Raw genomic sequence first — 17422 nt, 5'->3', positions numbered from 1 at the left:
TTTTTTTAAAAAACTTTAAGTAGTAATTTTATTTATATATATTAAGACTCACTTAATATTTCTACGCTGTTGGAGAATTGACCGGATAGCAGGTGTTGCATAGGTGGCGGCGAGCCCGAGTCTGGTGATTTCCACGGAAATCTTTGTCCTGCATGTAACCCGAGCGCATAATTATTGACGTCGGGTTTTTCGACTGCGGCTACTTGTAACGTGTAATCGTGGAGATCGTATGATCTCGCGAATAAATCAGGTGACTAAAAATAAAATAAATTTTAATTTAAGTAGAGTGGTACTTGTTTAGTCAAGAAGCTCCTACGAATTTAGTGGTCTTATTAGTTGACTACATCAACGAAAGTCAACAGTTTAAAGGAATACCAGGACCAGTGTGATATTAGGATTTTCAGACTAAGACCTCATCAACTATACTCTGAGATATATAACGTGCACGTATGGCAAGGCACATACAATCATTTATTGATGAAATATACAAGAAATAATAATAATATAAGCATTCTCTAGTGACTCGGTACCGGCGCCTCAGTACCAATCAATAGGAATACAAGGTATAAGTAATAACATAAAATAATCAATAAGTAAATAATAAATAGTACTATCAACACATATGATAATAATAATAGGTAATCATAATAATAATCAACACCGGATTATGATAAAGAATAATACAACACAAGATATTATGACAATAATTACGCGCGTCTCCTGCGACCGTTGGTGATCACTTGGTGGTTGCCAACTCTGAATTGATAACAGGTACGGCGACACTATGACCACTGACGATTGAGTCCACACGTAGCACTCATCATCGGGTGCGGCGGCTAAGATGACGTATATCAGAGACTACCGGTGTGGGTTCGGTTTAATCAGTGTTGCCAGATGGAGGGAAATTTCCCGTTTAGAGGGAAAAAATATGACTGAAAAATACCATTAGGGAAAAGGGAAAGAATTTCATTACCAACTCGATTTACGGGAAATTAATCAGCCCAACATATTTTTTCGAAAAAAAAAATAAAAACAGAAAATTAAATATTGATAATTTATCATGATAAAGAAAACTTCATCATGGATTATATTATTTTATATGAATTGTGGATAAGACATTAAGAAATGATAACAGCTAAACAGCTTAAACCATATCTTAGTTAACACAATGTAGATTGTACTTTGTACTATTGTAGGTAGACTGGTGTCTTGTACAGAGCCTAAATAATATATATATATATAGGCTCTGTAGCATTATTATTATAGACCTATTAATAATAAATAGCGTAATATGACTAATATGGGTATTAAACTATTACGTAAAGTATGTATCATGTATTTCTTATTTTTATATTATCTTATCGCTATCGCAGACCGCAGTAAAATCTTCAATTTCCATTCGCCATCGGCCTATGTACAGACGGTAAGATGCACTACACAGTTTCATCTTTTATATTACTTTGCAGTTTTAATACATTTTTTTAATATAGGTTCTCTATAGTTTCTATTTAAATTATAAACAATTCACAATGAATTGTTTCTATTTAAATTATAAACAATTCACAATGAATTCAGACGAAGATTGCCCCGTTACGCCACCAAAAAAATACAAACGAGGATCAAAACTTTTTGTTGACGACTGGTTAACTTCTGCTGAATTTAATGGATGGCTAGAAAAAGTTCCAGATGACGCCACTAAAGCTAAATGCAAAGCTTGCAAGGTACATAATATAAAATAATACACTACTTGCATTTATGATTTAATTGTTAGTCTTTTATATAGACCTTATTAAACTGCGGTAAGAGTGATCTTCAAAAGCACGCTGCTGGAAAAAAGCACAATGATAAAATAAAATTAATCAAGACCTCAGTGAACATAAGAGATGCATTGCAACGTCCAACGTCTGATTCTGAAAAAAAACAGTCAGTTAAAGAAGCCGAGATAAGGTTGGCTGCATTTTTTGCTGAACATAATTTGGCGTTTTATCTCAGTGATCACTTAACTGATGTAATAGGTAAATGTTTTACTGATTCAGCAATTGCAAAAGATTTAACGTTAAACAGAACGAAATGCACAAGTATTGTTAAAAATATAATTGCAAATGTCGAATCCACTGAAACTATAAATAATTTAAGACATTTACCGTTTTCAATTCTTGTAGATGAAAGCACAGATATTACTGATCACAAATTTATGTGTGCTTTAGTTAGATATATGTCTCCAACAACAGGCCGTGTTAGAACAGAATTATTAGAGCTTATATTATTGGATGCCACTGACGGTTCGGCAGAAAAAATTTATGACGCATTTAAAAATTGTTTAGTTTCCAAAAATATACCTCTAAATAATATCTTGGGTTTAGCTTCAGACGGTGCTAATGTTATGGTCGGAAAGCATAATTCTTTTTTTAGTCATCTAACTAAGGATGTTCCATCAGTTATATTGATGAGATGCTTATGCCACTCATCAGCTTTGGTTGCAGGGAAGGCTTGTGAGAAATTGCCAAGAGGTCCTGAAGAATTATTGAGAAGTATTTCAACGTATTGTTCAGGGAGTGCTAAACGTTGTTCACAGTTGACAGAAATGCAAGAATATTTTCATATGGAGAGAAAAAAAATATTGAAACTTGCTTCAACAAGATGGTTATCCATGCATCAGTGTGTTTCTCGTATACTAGAATATTGGGTGGTATTAATTAGTTATTTTCGTGTTGCTGTTGTTGAGGACAAATTACTTAGCGCTGAAAATATTTTAAGATCGATGGAAAATTCATATACAAAGGCTTATTTACTATTTTTAAAATATGTATTAAATATTTTGAATAAATTTAATGCATTGTTTCAAAGTCGGACCATATTGATACATAAAATATCTGATGCTTCTGAAAACATTCTCAAAGAGTTTTTAACACATTTTATAAAGACTGACGTTCTGAATACCGTACAACTCCATACTATTAATGTTGATGACCCTAATAATTTTTTACAAAATGATCGAGTTTTTTTGGGAACTGAATGTGAGGACTATATTAATAATTTCAATTCAGAAGTTGTAACAGAAATAAAAAATAAATGTTTGGAATTTTTTATTCAAGCTGCAATTGAAATTAAAAAAAGATTGCCAATCAATAACTTATTTTTCAAACAACTAAAATTTATTGATCCAAAAATAGCACTGACAGATGGTACTGATATAAATTTTAAAGTTTTAATAGAAACATTCAATAAGCCATTTGATATAAACGAGTTAACAATGGAATGGAGAAGAATCAAGGTATTAATAAATCAAGAACAAAAAAAAGAATTAATTTCTTTGGATGTAGAGGAGTTTTGGCATCAAATTTCCAAACTTGAAGATTACTCAGAAGTATTAATGTACAAAAATCTAGCGGACCTTGCACAATTGTGTCTATGCTTGCCCCATTCTAATGCCGAAGCAGAGAGAATTTTTTCAATAGTTACAGATGTTAAAACTAAAAAGCGTAACAGGTTGGGAGATGATACCTTAAATTCAATATCTGTAATTCGATCATCATTCGGGGCTAAAAATATTAACTGTACCAACTTTGAAGTGACAAAAGAACATTTAAGACTTCATAACGCTAAAACTCTGTATAAAAAATAATTGTTTTTTTTAATCTTGTGTTTTTATTATAATATGATGTATTTTGTTTTTTAAATTATAATATCTAAATAATATGTTATACTTTTAATTTTTAAAGGACTAGAGTGGTATTTCTAAGTCATAAAAGCAGTGTGTTCCTTATATAATAATTTGTTTTTTTTTTAATTTTGTATTTTTATTATCCTATGATGTATTTTGTTTTTAAATTATGATATTTAAATAATATGTTATACTTTTAATTTTTAAAGGACTAGAGTGGTATTTCTAAGTCATAAAAGCAGTGTGTTCCTTATATAATAATTTGTTTTTGTTGATAATAAGATAATCTTATACTTTTATTATCCTATTTTATGTTTTGTTATTTAAATTATGATTTCTAAATAATATGTTATACTTTTAAAGGACTAGAATGGTCATTAATAATTTGTTTTTGATGATAATATTTTATTATTTACATTTTAGTATCTTATATCTATATAAAGTGGCCCTTTATATTAATAAAGTGTATCAAAATAAATAAAAATTAAATTGCTATGTAGATGTTAAAAGTATTTCTTATTAATTATTATATTATGTACCTCAAAATTATATTACATAAGAATAGACTATTAATTATTATTGTGTGTGGCGTGTGCAACTTATAGAACTATGGTGTTATCTTATCATTTTGACCACAGTTAATGATATATTATCAGTGATTGTGAGTACGAGCGTAGCGAGAAAAAAATTTTTGGTGCGGGAAATTTTTAATCAAAACGGGAAATATGAAATCAATAAAAGGGAATTTGAATTTTTTTAATCTGGCAACACTGGGTTTAATCATAACCGAACGCACGCGTATTACCGGCGATTCACAGCTGCTTGCCAAACAGCGACCGTATAACAATATCACCACAGGTCGCACGAACAACACGTGAATATAATCTATGTCGGACGACCGGGCACCGTATCAAAGACAATAATACGATTAACGGAGCGGCGAAACACAGCCTATGGAGGTTACGGCAACGGATATTTATAATACGATTATTACGGCGCTGATATGGCGGCACGCGTCGCGTGAACGGCAAATCAAGTCGCGATCACAAAAGCACAGGCAACGCTTAACCGTAAGCCGGCCAGCGCAACGACAGAACGACGGACCGTACGTTGACAAAGGTCGTTGGGTAACTAACTAGGTCAACGTTTCACAGAGTCTACGGCGGACGTGCGTTTTCACTTATCGGTGACAGCATGCTAGACGGGCGGGGAAACGGCACGACCGGTTCATAGACGTATTGGCTATACATCGACTGAGGCGCTCGAACAGTACTAAATGATAGTTGAAAAACTTACCACGCATCGATCCTTGCAGGGAACATAGTCGAAAAATGAACACTCCTCAGACTTATTACCCACACAGCATTTGTCAATCAAAACAATTGTATAAATATTAAATTTGAATTGGGTTTCAAATATTTAAATTTAAAAGTTAATAAATTATTGATAACATATTTTATTTTTTACCTTTTAATCAAAACATTGTATAGTTACAAATAAATATTGGTTTAACAATATTTAATTTTTAAAGATGATTAAAAATTGAATAAATCTTAAAATTTAACATTTAATTAACATGACAAAATAAAAATTTATTTTTGGTTTAAAACTCATTATTTATTCATTCTTTAATATTAATATTTTATATTTATTTTCTATTTGTTGAATAAAATATATTTTATTTCCAATGCAAATTGGAAATTAAATGTATCTTATGATGTAACATTAAATAACTAAACTATATTAATATTTATTTTTTGTTAATACTAATAATTTATTCAATGTTTATAATTATTATTTTATTTTGATTTTTTGTAATAGTTGAATAATAATTATATTAATATAAGATAGGTAATATTTATTATATACACGCAAGCACACAACGTATTAGTATTTTATAATGCCAGAGCTATCGCGTATCATGGATAAATGAACAGTTGTTTTTTCCGTAATCTATTGGAAAATTTGAAATATTGGCTATTTTTATATTATCCGTGAATTTTCTAGAAGCGTATAATTACGACCCCACCCTACTCCTCATTATCTACGACGGTACGAACTACGAATTTCAGCCGCTGTTCTGCGTAGCGCGTATTGCGCGTCTGCAGTCTGCAATTCTGCATTTAATCTTTTTCCATGTCCACTGTCCGCACGAGCAAGTCCGAGACGTCGAAAACTCGAAACTGTCCCGTAGACAAGAAACTCAAACGCGTTATAGGTAATAACTAATAATCAATTATTTTGGTGCGACATCGAAAGTTCAAGTATTTGGCACTGCGACACTATTATTATATACTCACTACCTCACTACGATATACCTATATGGACACATATCACACATGGAGTTATAAATGTTGTAAGTATATAACTTAATCAATATTATTATTGTTGCTATACCTACTTATATTACTAAATAATAATAGACGTATTCTTGTCCGATCGCTTTGTAAAAAGCTGCTAGGTTTTACTATAGCTGTTATTAGAATTTAGGAAGTACCTATTATCTTCTAATCATATTCCATAAAATCGAAAATTGAATTTTGGAAAATTTTCACTTTAACTACCTACTGTATTTTTTGATTTTCTTTTACTTATTTATTTTAAATAGTTAAGAACCATGATGCAAAAAAATAATTTGGAAACTACTATATAGTTTTGAAGTTTAGGTATTGCTGTTTTGTTTATTTTATTATAAATATTAAATACATCTATGAATAGGGACTCTAATTTTAATATAGTTATAAATGCACTACTTGCAGTTAAATTAATAGAAATATATCTAGGTAGGTAGTAACCAGTAGGTACTAATTTTATAATAGATATTATAATAATGAGTATATACTATATATTATACCTATATGCACATAATAATTACCTAACTTATAAGTTATAATCGCATATCATAATAATATTACTCATCGCCTTTGACTATCGCCCCGATAGTATCCTAACCTAACCTATTTATTTTTATTAAAAAAAGAAAATACTTTCCTCTATTGAGTGTTCCAAATTAAACAAAATAACAAGCATAATAATACGACATATTGTTCTATTTTAATTATTGTTGGATGAGCAATGGTTTTTGAGATGCAATTGCTAGAAAAAAGGGTATTACCAATAACTGAAGTTAATGTAAATTAAAGATACTAGGTAGGCATATTACCTGGACTATGCTAAATTTGTGTAAAGAAATAATAATAATTTAATTTTGGTTTTTGCTGTTATGCATCAACTTTTATCATCATGATTTGTAAATCTTCATTTGTACAAATTTAATTTTTAGTGAAATATCAAAAATAAAATTAAAGTTACTGACAACAATTAATAAATCCTAGCATATACCTACAAGTAAAACACTAAGACATAGCAGCTTTTTACCTATAATGATCAAACTTTATTGGTATATTAATTATAATTTATTTATACATAAGAATATAATTATGTTTACATACAATATTTTTATTTCAGCTAGTTGTTGCACATATATCAAGCCTAATCTGACGATCACCATAGATTTAGACTAATAGTAAATAGCTTTGATAGCCAGTAAGTAATTTTTGTATTTATACACCTAGGTATTACCTACTAAGTTAAATAATTACTTTTATATAATCAAAAACAATATTCAGTTATGTATAACCATAATATTAGTAAATCTACTAAGCGTAGAAGGTTTTTAGAAGAACTTGAAACAGTAAATTTTTTGATCGATGACCAACCTGAATTAGGTCCTCAACCATCTTGTTCATCTTATGAAATCCCTTTTATGTCAAGTTCTGAGAGCTCTAATAATCTTATAACTGAATCAAACATTTTAAACCAACCACTTGATGCTACTGAAAAAAATAATTTTGTACATGGTTCTTTTTCAATAACTTCTAATTCTAGTAGTGATGAATCTATTTGTCATGAAATTAATATGCTGGACATATTTGATGAAAAACAATCAATATTAAATTCTTTAGCGAAATGGACTGTGAATTATTCAATTACATCGGAATCTTTTTCTAGTTTGTTAAAAATATTAAAAGGTCATAGTTGTTTCAACAATTTTCCTATTGATTCAAGAACAATTTTAAAAACAAATAAGAAAAATCAATCTAGTGAAATTCAAACTATTCATCCTGGTTTATATTACCATTTTGGTATTGAAAATGGTTTAAAATCTCTTTATGATTTGAGTCTTTTTGAGGAAAAAATTAATTTAGTTGTGGGGATTGATGGCTTACCACTGACCAAGAGTTCTTCAAGTACATTCTGGCCCATTCTCGGTTATGCTCGTTATCCTAAATATAAACCGAATTTATTTATAATAGGTCTTTATTGGGGGAAAGAAAAACCTAAATGTAGTAATTTGTTTCTGAGTGATATGGTTGATGAACTTAAACGTTTATCCTATAGTGGCATGATTACGGAATTTGGTACTAAGTTTGTTGTTTTAGATTTAATAAGTTGTGATCTTCCTGCTCGAAGTTTTGTTACTCGCACTAAGAATTTCAATGGATACAATTCTTGTTCAAGATGCACTGTTGTGGGTGAAAGGATTAATTTTACAACATGCTTTTTGGGAACAATTTTTTGTAAAAGAACCCATAGTGACTTTTTAAATCGTACTGATGATGATCATCATGTCACTAATGATGTTTCTATATTAACTGAAGTACCATATATTGATATGGTTACATGTTTCAGTTTAGATTATATGCATTTAGGGTGCTTAGGTGTTATGAAAAAGTTAATTCTCCTTTGGTTAGGAATGATGAAAAATGCATCTGTATCAGTTCGATTACAAAATTGTGATGTAACAAAAATATCTAATCATCTTTTATCCATTAAATCATTTATTACAAGTGATTTCCCTCGAAAGACTAGAGGGTTAAATGAAATTTTGAGGTTTAAGGCTACTGAGTTTAAATTTATGCTAGTATATGTTGGACCAATTGTTTTAAAAGGTGTAATTACAGATGAATGTTATTCTCATTTTCTATGTTTACATGTAGCCTTTAGGATTCTGTTATCACCACACAGTAGTATGAATCGTGTAGAGTTTGCTGAAAAGTTACTCGTATATTTTGTAGAAACATTTGAAGAATTATATGGGGCACAGTTTTCTTCTCTTAATATACATGGTTTAATACACCTTGCTGATGATTACAGAAAATATGGAGCCCTGGATAATTGTTCATGTTTCCCTTTTGAGAATTTCATGAAGTTCTTAAAAAAAATGGTTAGGAAACATGAAAAACCTTTGGAACAGGTGATAAATCGTTACCAAGAATTCATAACTTTCAACAAACCATTGGTCAATAATAATAGCAATGTATCTTTCAAAAAAGAACATACCAATGGTCCTTTAACTGAACATTATACTGGACCTCAATTTCAAATTCTTATTAAAAATAACCTTAAAATTAATACTAAGTCTGGGTCTGATGTATATATTGGTTTCAAAGAACAAAACAAACTATCCATTTTTAAAATTCTAAACATATGTCATGATCCTCGTTCAGGTAAAAATGTATTTTTAAGTAAAAGTTTTACTCAGGTTGAACCATTTTTTGATAAACCCATTAACAGTTTGAAGCTAGGTATAGCTAAAGTTGGTAATCTATCAAAAAATTTTACAATTATTGATATTGAAACGGAATTTTCTAAATATATGATTATGTATGATTATAGTCTCAACCATAGTATTGCATATCCTATTATACATACATATTATGAATAGTGTGAATATTAATTATAATAGGTATTAAGAATTTTATTTTATTGTTTTGTCACTTTTTAAATATTTTTAAATTATCAGTTATTATTATATAATTTGTATTTGCTAAATGTGTGAAATTTTAATTTAATAAACAAAATTATTACTGTATTCTATATGTATTATATTTTATAAAGGTATAAAAATGAATACCTATTCAGTGGTCGTTTTCACCGAAGATAATTCTATTGAAGCTGTTCCTACAAACTGGTTTAAAAATAATAAGTGTGCCTGGCCAATAACCAAAAATCATTCTACAATTAGAAAACTAATTGAGCGAAGAAGTGTCCCTAATGAAATTGAATATACTTATTTCAACGCCAAAGTATTGAAAACAACTGGTAAAATACTTACTTAAACTTAAGTAAACTTAACTATAGTTTTTAATTTAGTGTATATTTGGTATTGTTATATTTATAGTTAGGTATTTCTTATTATTTATGGGTATCATTATGTATTTTTAATTTGCATTCCAAGTTAGGTATGGTTATAATAAACCAACATGACTTGTAAGTTTGTGCACTAAGAAACAAAATTCATCAATAATAAGCTATAAAAGGTTAATATCTTGAATGTAATTTCCATAATATGTCACTTATTTAACTATCGAGACAGCAATAAGTCCTGCTTATAACATAAACATAATAGTACTATAATATAACCTTAATAGTAACATATTATTATATTATACATTTATAAAGAATCAGTATAGAACATCAATGAATATGTTGATATATCTCATACTATCATATTCATAGTTGTTATACATTATACTTAAAAATGTACAATATTATAGATTCATTGCTTAGAGCTCGAGAAATGACAAAAAAAGGTTTAAATAGAACAGATATATCATCTGCCGAGGACTATGATAATATTGTAAGAACCAAACGGAAAAGTAAGGGTACAACATTAAAAAATATAATGGAGCCCGGTTCCTCCTGCCCAACTTACTCAGGTATCTACATTAAATATTAAAATACCAAACTACTTGGATGTTTGTTAAAAAACAAAGATTTTTTTTTAATTTAGCATCTGAGGATGATGATGATGATGACAATAGTACTGACAAACGTAAAGCTTCCTGTAGGAATACACCTAAGAGTGGATGGTCACCGTCACCGAAAAAAATTAAATGTGGGTTAAATGATGATGACAATAGTACTGACAAACCTAAAGCTAGGAATACACCTATGAGTGGATGGTCACCGTCACCGAAAAAAAGTAAATGTGATAGTTAAATACTTATACTTTTCTGAAATACCTACTATAAAATAATAAATAAAAGTAATACATCCCATTTGTATATAGTTTTGATAAGTCCAATTTCTCCAAATACTAAAATCGTAAACAGCAGCTATTACAAAGAAATGGATCACCATTCACAAACCAAATCAATCTCCAGAAAACTTTCTTATAATATTGCAAATGAAGGTATGTTGGTTTAAATAAATTATTTTCAGCCTAAGACGCGTAAATGTTGGTAGTGACGGCATTGGGAGTAAAAGATGAACATTTTATACAATTTTACTACAATACTCAGTATAAATAGCTATTTTTTTGCATTTACAAACATTTACATCTGCAAATTATTTTCTTTCATTGTAAAAATATAATATAGGTACTATTAAAATAATATAGAAACATCTTATTATAATTTATAAATTGTAATCTAATTTACAGTAACAGAAACTATAACTAAAAAACCATTAAACCGCAATGACTATACAATTGATAATGATGGGGACTGCAGTGTTGGAAATAATAATGACATTAATACCACTGATGTTTTACAAGTTGATAAAAATATAACAAAACCTATTGAATCCCAACCAGGTAAATTAAATTAATTATTTCTAATTATCAAAACTAATAATTACACAATATGCATTAATCCATGACTAGGTATTGTAAAAAATTATGAGCATTTTGTGAAAATAAATGACAGTTTTAATAATACATCCGCTTCCCCAGATGACCAATCATTAACTAATATAATTTCATATAAATCAGTGGGTAAGTTACATTGTGTGATATTCATTAATAAAAAAAAACAATTATACAAATATGGTTTTAAAATTTCCTGCAATATAGATAATGGTTTTCAAAAAGATGTCCTGCATAGATTGGCTTTTATAAAGTATGAGTTAAGAAGAGTTGTAAACAATCAATTGGATTTGAGCCAGAGATTTGAAACATTTGAGTCCAAATTTGAAGACATTTCACATGCTAGTCATCCAGATAACCAGTCATTATTGAACAATATAATCGACTGTCCTTTACCTATGGATAATACAATTGACCTTGAGACGTTTAACGATAAAATATCTGGCGATAGCAAATTCAGAATTAATTTGGTATACTAACCAACATATTTTAAACATTAATTACTTTTGAATAGAGCTGAGAATTTTTTGGATAAGCGTTTTTATTAAGCTTATTGCAAAATATAATTTTCCATTGATGAATATTTTTATTTTAATTGAGGAACTATTGAAATAGTTTAAATGTTAAAATTTTTTATTCATAAAATGGTTTTTTATTTTCTATATGACTATTGACTCTTATATTAGAATTTTGATTTTTTAATGAATTGTACGGTGTTTTAAGAATATTGAATGTATCAGATTATAATAATCAGATTCACAGCCCTAATTATTTTAACATTATTATTTATAACCCATACCTATAGTCAAATTATTTTCTGTTTTTTTAAGACCAATCAATTATCTTACATCGGTGGAAAACATTGTAAGTCAATGATTAAAAGGATTATGAGTAAGCTGTTTACAGATGAGTTGTTGAAATTGTATTCATTTAGCGGGAAAAAAGGAAAAATTAAGTTTTCACAATTGGCTGTTTGTTCAGTCATATTTGGTAAGTTCACAATTACATTGGTTTTATTAATTTATTTTAGATTCTGAATAGAGCGATGAATAAATATTAATATCCTAAAATATTGATATCTTAATTCTTAATCTGATAGAGATCATAATTTCTCTTCAGAATCACTTTTTATTATATACAATAATTTATCATTGAATTCAAATTTAAAACATCTACGAGTGGCCTACCTAATGGCGAGGTGCACTCGAAAACTACTATACAGCAGAGAAATTTTTCCGTTTTTAAAGTTTTAAATTTGTTTTCAATACATAATCGCTAACAACTGTGACTACCTAATCAATTTTTCCAAATAATTCTAGATTTCATTAAAAAAATATAAATAATGCATGCAGATTTTTATTATTGCTCTTATAATCAATAAATATTTTTACATCTAATCAACTTCTTTAGTATTTTGAATTAAATAACTTAATATTATCTTAATTCTAATATTTAAATAATTAGTATGTAATGATTAATTACTGACCCAACTGATGTATACCTATTAATTATTATTATATTAATAATGATTTCCAATACATTTTATACTTGCAGATGCAGTTAAACAAAATCATAAATTCAAAAACGTTACTCAAAATGACATGGAGGAAGTTATAAAATATGTATTGGCACAAGCTCCTTTCAATATTAAAAGACTTGAAAAAAAAAAATGATTCTATATTCTTTTAATTATTAAATTTTATAATTTTCTATATACTTATTATTAATTTTTATTAATTTTTCAAAATGTAAAAGGATACTAAAGATTATAATTTGAAATACATATTATAATGATTTTTATAATGCATCAATATTTTTTGTATTAATAAATAAATATAATTAATATAATAATCATAATGCGTTGGTAATTTATTTATTTTTTATAAATATTCATTAACTAGCTAGGTGTCTTGCAATACAAATTAAATATTGGATTTACAATATTTTATACAAAAATTAGGCCAACATTTATTGCATGTCTTTTATAAATGTTGATTTAACTTTGGATGTATACTATTAAATAATTATTTATAAAAAAAATTTATTTAACATTGGTTTTCAATATTTAATTGAAAATGCAAAAGGTTAACCCAACCTAACCTAACCCAATGGTTATTTAATCAAAATTAAATATTTAAAAATCTATTGTCAATAAAATTTCGATATTTAATAATGATTGACATTTATTCTTAAATATTTATTTAACATTGAATAAATATATCTATGCTGTGTGGGTAGGTAACATATTATTATTAATATATCGTTATTGAACGTTCGTAAATGTTTAACTTCAAACACTGACTGACTAGACTACACAACCGTCATAGCAGAGACCCGTGTGCGGGCATTTAAATCTTCAATCCGCGCCTTATCACAGAGCGAATGAGCGGGGGTTTTTAAATAATACCTATAACCAAGACCGTGGTATATGGCGGGTAAGTTAAGTCTGTGTAGATAAGAACGTCTTTTTTTTTTTTGGAAAAAGAATAGGCGCGGTATACAATATTTCTTTAAGGGGTAATGTATAGGTTATATATATTTTGTGCCCTTTGCAGTGTACGTTGAAACACAGGGCGTGATCTTTCTAAAAGTGATACTAAAATAATAACAATTTAAAACATGGTATTATATACGAAACGTAGTTAATATAATTTTTTACAATCGTTCATACACATAATTTTATAAACATCGATCGTATTTCTCGATTATACAATATATATATATACAGTTATTTTATCGAGTTATATAATATAATCATACATGTGATAATTTAACAATAATAATAAAAATAATAACAATAATAATAATAATAGCGGTAATTTATGCGGTGTTGACCGTGTGCGTACGTGGAAATGTTATCGGGTAATACATGACGCTTATCGTCAGCCCTGTTTAAAACTAATTTCATAGTCCTAATCGTACGCAATTCGTGTTTAAACGACCGTATAGAGACATTTTCTCTATACGGTGTAAAAGGCATATAGCTATAACAGTGTGACGGGTGTGTGGTCGACGGTGAATTTGTTGCAGACGTTGAGGCGTTCCGATGAATTTGCGCGACAGCTTTCAGTGCGGAATCGCCTGCGATCATTTTCCCCTACTGGCGTCGAACTCATTGTGTTGTATACATTGTGTGGGTTTGTGCGTACCGCACAACAATCGGTGATTCTCCAACGCCCGCTCACCGTGTAGTTTATATTTTAATGGGCGGTCCTCGAAACTGGTGAAACATCGCTTGCAGAAAAATAAGCGATGCTGGTGATTATTTTTTTGCGGGCTGGCAAGTCCCGAAAAATTAGAAATAAAAGCGTAATGATTATCTTCATCCTTTCCGGTAATCAGTAGCAGATCAAAATGATCCGCTTTTTCTTCGTCCGCGATGCGCAGCGGGTATGCGACAGATTGATCGCTAGGATCGCACACTTGAAACATTGTCGGTCGATATTTTGAGGGTTGACAACGGCCTCCTGATTCAGAATACTTTCCGGCAACGACAAGTACGACGAACCCCCCATAGGCGCATACTCGTACACACCCAAGAGCAGACCGTCGATACACGATAAGGAAAATCCGCTATACTTTCCGGCGTAACAATCCTCTTCGGCCAGGAGTGTAGAGAAATCGCGATCGACCAAACCCTCGACGTTGCTGTGTGCATAGAGTTCTTGGGCTGAAGTTTTAAACGCACGATTTTGAGCTGAATTATGCAAGTTGGGTATGGCGTATGTAGCCTCTAGTTTCAAGTTGTATTTTATAGTGTTAATACACGTGTGTTCTCGTAATTTTGTGATTAGTTCGGCCTCTATCGAATTTAGGAACGCACGGTAACTGACTACATTATCGACATTTTTCCTAAAATACCACACGATCGTACGATTGATCGAAGACTCAATCTCGATGAAGCCTGACCGATTATTAGCTTTATTCATTCGCGCCATCTTCCTTTTGATATATTTTCGAGTATTTTCCGTATGAGCCACAAATTCCCCGGATGGCGGTGGTGAAAGCGAAAGCGGTAGTGCGGCGTTCGCGGGGGATCTTGCATCGGGTTGGGTAGCGATAGCCTGTGCGGGGGGTTCGGTAGAGATGTCCGGTATGCGGGTGGGCGTTGCGGTCTGGGGAGGGGTGGGTGTGTTCGTGTGCCGAGTCGAGATGACCGTCGGAGTCGGGACATCTATCTGAGCGTGCGGGGTAGTAGTGGGGGGTGCCCAGTTTATTACCGATGCGCGACCTAACATATATTATTAATATTATTAATATTATTAATATTAATCGTTATTATTATTATTATTATTAATAAGATAAAAAAAATTATTTACCCATTGCACCGCCTACTCGTACAGCGTTGTGGAATTTGGGAGTGTTTTTAGCTATCACTATTTTAAAAATAATTTAATTAATAACCCCTAATTAGCAAAACGTTGTCGCCTGGTAAAACATCATATGTGTATTTTACGGAACGATATCGGATAATATTGAATGTACTTACTATGACGTTTTTGAACGTGGATGTTGAGTTTGTCTCGGCGAGTGAACGTCTTGAAGCATATCCCACACGAAATCATCGATCCATCGTGAGTTTTAGCGTGTCTGTTCAGACCGCACTTATGAGCGTACACTTTTCCACACATTGTACAATTAAACATTTTCGAGAATGATATACAAACAACGTTTTAAAATAATAATAAAATGTAGGCGAGGAGATGAATATACTCGTCGCATATTTATTTAAAAAAATGCATCCTCCTTGGGAATTCATGAGTGATAACTAAAAATACGTCATATCTCATAAATATTAAATATTCAAATCTATTATTCATAACCGTAATACCGTATATTACATTTTGAAATTTGAATATTTATTTTATTTTTCGTTGGTTTAAACTTTAAAGTAAAATGAGTTATAATTCGTGCATACTGTGTTTAAACAACACAATGAAAACTCCAGAAATTTCATTACATCGGTAAGTCGTGTATTTAATATTGGTCTTTGAATAAATTGTAATTAACTATTTACTAATTATTCATTATATAGATTTCCAAAAGATCCATTAATACGTCTGAAATGGCTTGATGCTTGTGAATTTACCGAAGCAGATATTGTAAATAATCGCAAAATATGTTCATTACATTTTAGTGAAAAATGCTACCAAAATGGTTACAAAAAAGGGTTGAACAACTTGAAACCTGGTTCAATTCCAACAAGACATATTAAAAAGTCAGTAAAATTAACTAATTTATTAATGCAAACAATGACCTATACAAAATGTTTTAAATGTTAGTAGAGTTTTATTTGGACATTCTCAACCATCTTCTTCATCTACACAAATACCATTAAATAAGGATGTTCTTCTTGATGAATATGAAAGTAAATGTTTTATATTTATTAACCTAATTAATGTTTGTAAAATGTATCAAAATAACATATATTAATCGAATACAACATAGTGTTTGTATTAATGTACAATTTGTTTGTATATCTATAAGATATAATTTAAATACCTATATTTTATTTTATTTTTAGTTACAACTGTTGGTCTTGATGACAGCTTTCAAACTTTAGTTGAATCATCTATAGGTAATCATTTCTTAATATTATAACAATCTAGATTGATTTTACACTTATTTATTTTACTTTAGGTACTATTGAAACTCCTAAACAGAAAAAGAAGCGGAAATGTTTTCTTGGAGATATTAAATCTCCAGATTTATCTACTCCAAGAAGGGCAAAAAAAAATTTTCGAATGGCAAAGCTTCATGTCATAAAAAAAAAAAAATCAAATGTTTAAATCAAAGAGTTAGGAGACTTAAAAATAACTTGATTCATTCGAAGCACTATTTAAGCATCTAAAAAGCAAAAATTTGATCAGTGAACAATATGATGACATTTTGGTACTCATACAAATTTTATTATTATGTTAATTATTATTATTGATTATATGTTTGTGAATTTCTAGTTTTTAAAATACTATATTAGGTATTACTCGTATTATTGGTTTGTATTTTTTATACTTTATAACAAAATATTTATGTAATGTTTATCAAATAATAAATACTTTGTGAATTGTGAATTTCCAATTTTTTAAATAATAACTTGGGTATTATTA

General features: G+C 29.5%; 2 protein-coding genes and 2 pseudogenes across 2 annotated transcripts; 2 read left to right on the top strand and 2 right to left on the bottom strand.

Annotated features, from left to right (window-relative positions):
- LOC149061668 (uncharacterized) overlaps positions 1-17422 on the bottom strand; it is a 31416-nt pseudogene that overhangs the window by 175 nt on the left and 13819 nt on the right.
- LOC149061670 (uncharacterized) lies at positions 5589-13074 on the top strand. The gene is made up of 11 exons (XM_089215898.1): positions 5589-6020; positions 7133-7210; positions 9566-9769; positions 10225-10386; positions 10461-10652; positions 10740-10862; positions 11112-11264; positions 11334-11444; positions 11523-11785; positions 12146-12305; positions 12870-13074. Exons 3-11 carry the CDS (start codon positions 9574-9576, stop codon positions 12986-12988), a joined length of 1479 nt encoding a protein of 492 aa, XP_089072024.1. The 5' UTR covers positions 5589-6020; positions 7133-7210; positions 9566-9573; the 3' UTR covers positions 12989-13074.
- On the top strand, positions 7296-9392 carry LOC149061671 (uncharacterized). Its single transcript, XM_089221061.1, has one exon. The coding sequence runs from the start codon at positions 7296-7298 to the stop codon at positions 9390-9392; it is 2097 nt and encodes a 698-aa protein (XP_089077187.1).
- LOC149061669 (uncharacterized) lies at positions 13941-16671 on the bottom strand (annotated as a pseudogene).

The sequence above is a fragment of the Diuraphis noxia genome, unplaced genomic scaffold (assembly GCF_037042655.1).
Source record: "Diuraphis noxia isolate RWA-SAM2 unplaced genomic scaffold, SU_Dnox_SAM2 contig0001, whole genome shotgun sequence".
NCBI lineage: Eukaryota > Metazoa > Arthropoda > Insecta > Hemiptera > Aphididae > Diuraphis > Diuraphis noxia.
The sequence above is the reverse complement of the archived record's forward strand: the minus strand, read 5'-3'. Positions and strand labels throughout refer to the sequence as shown.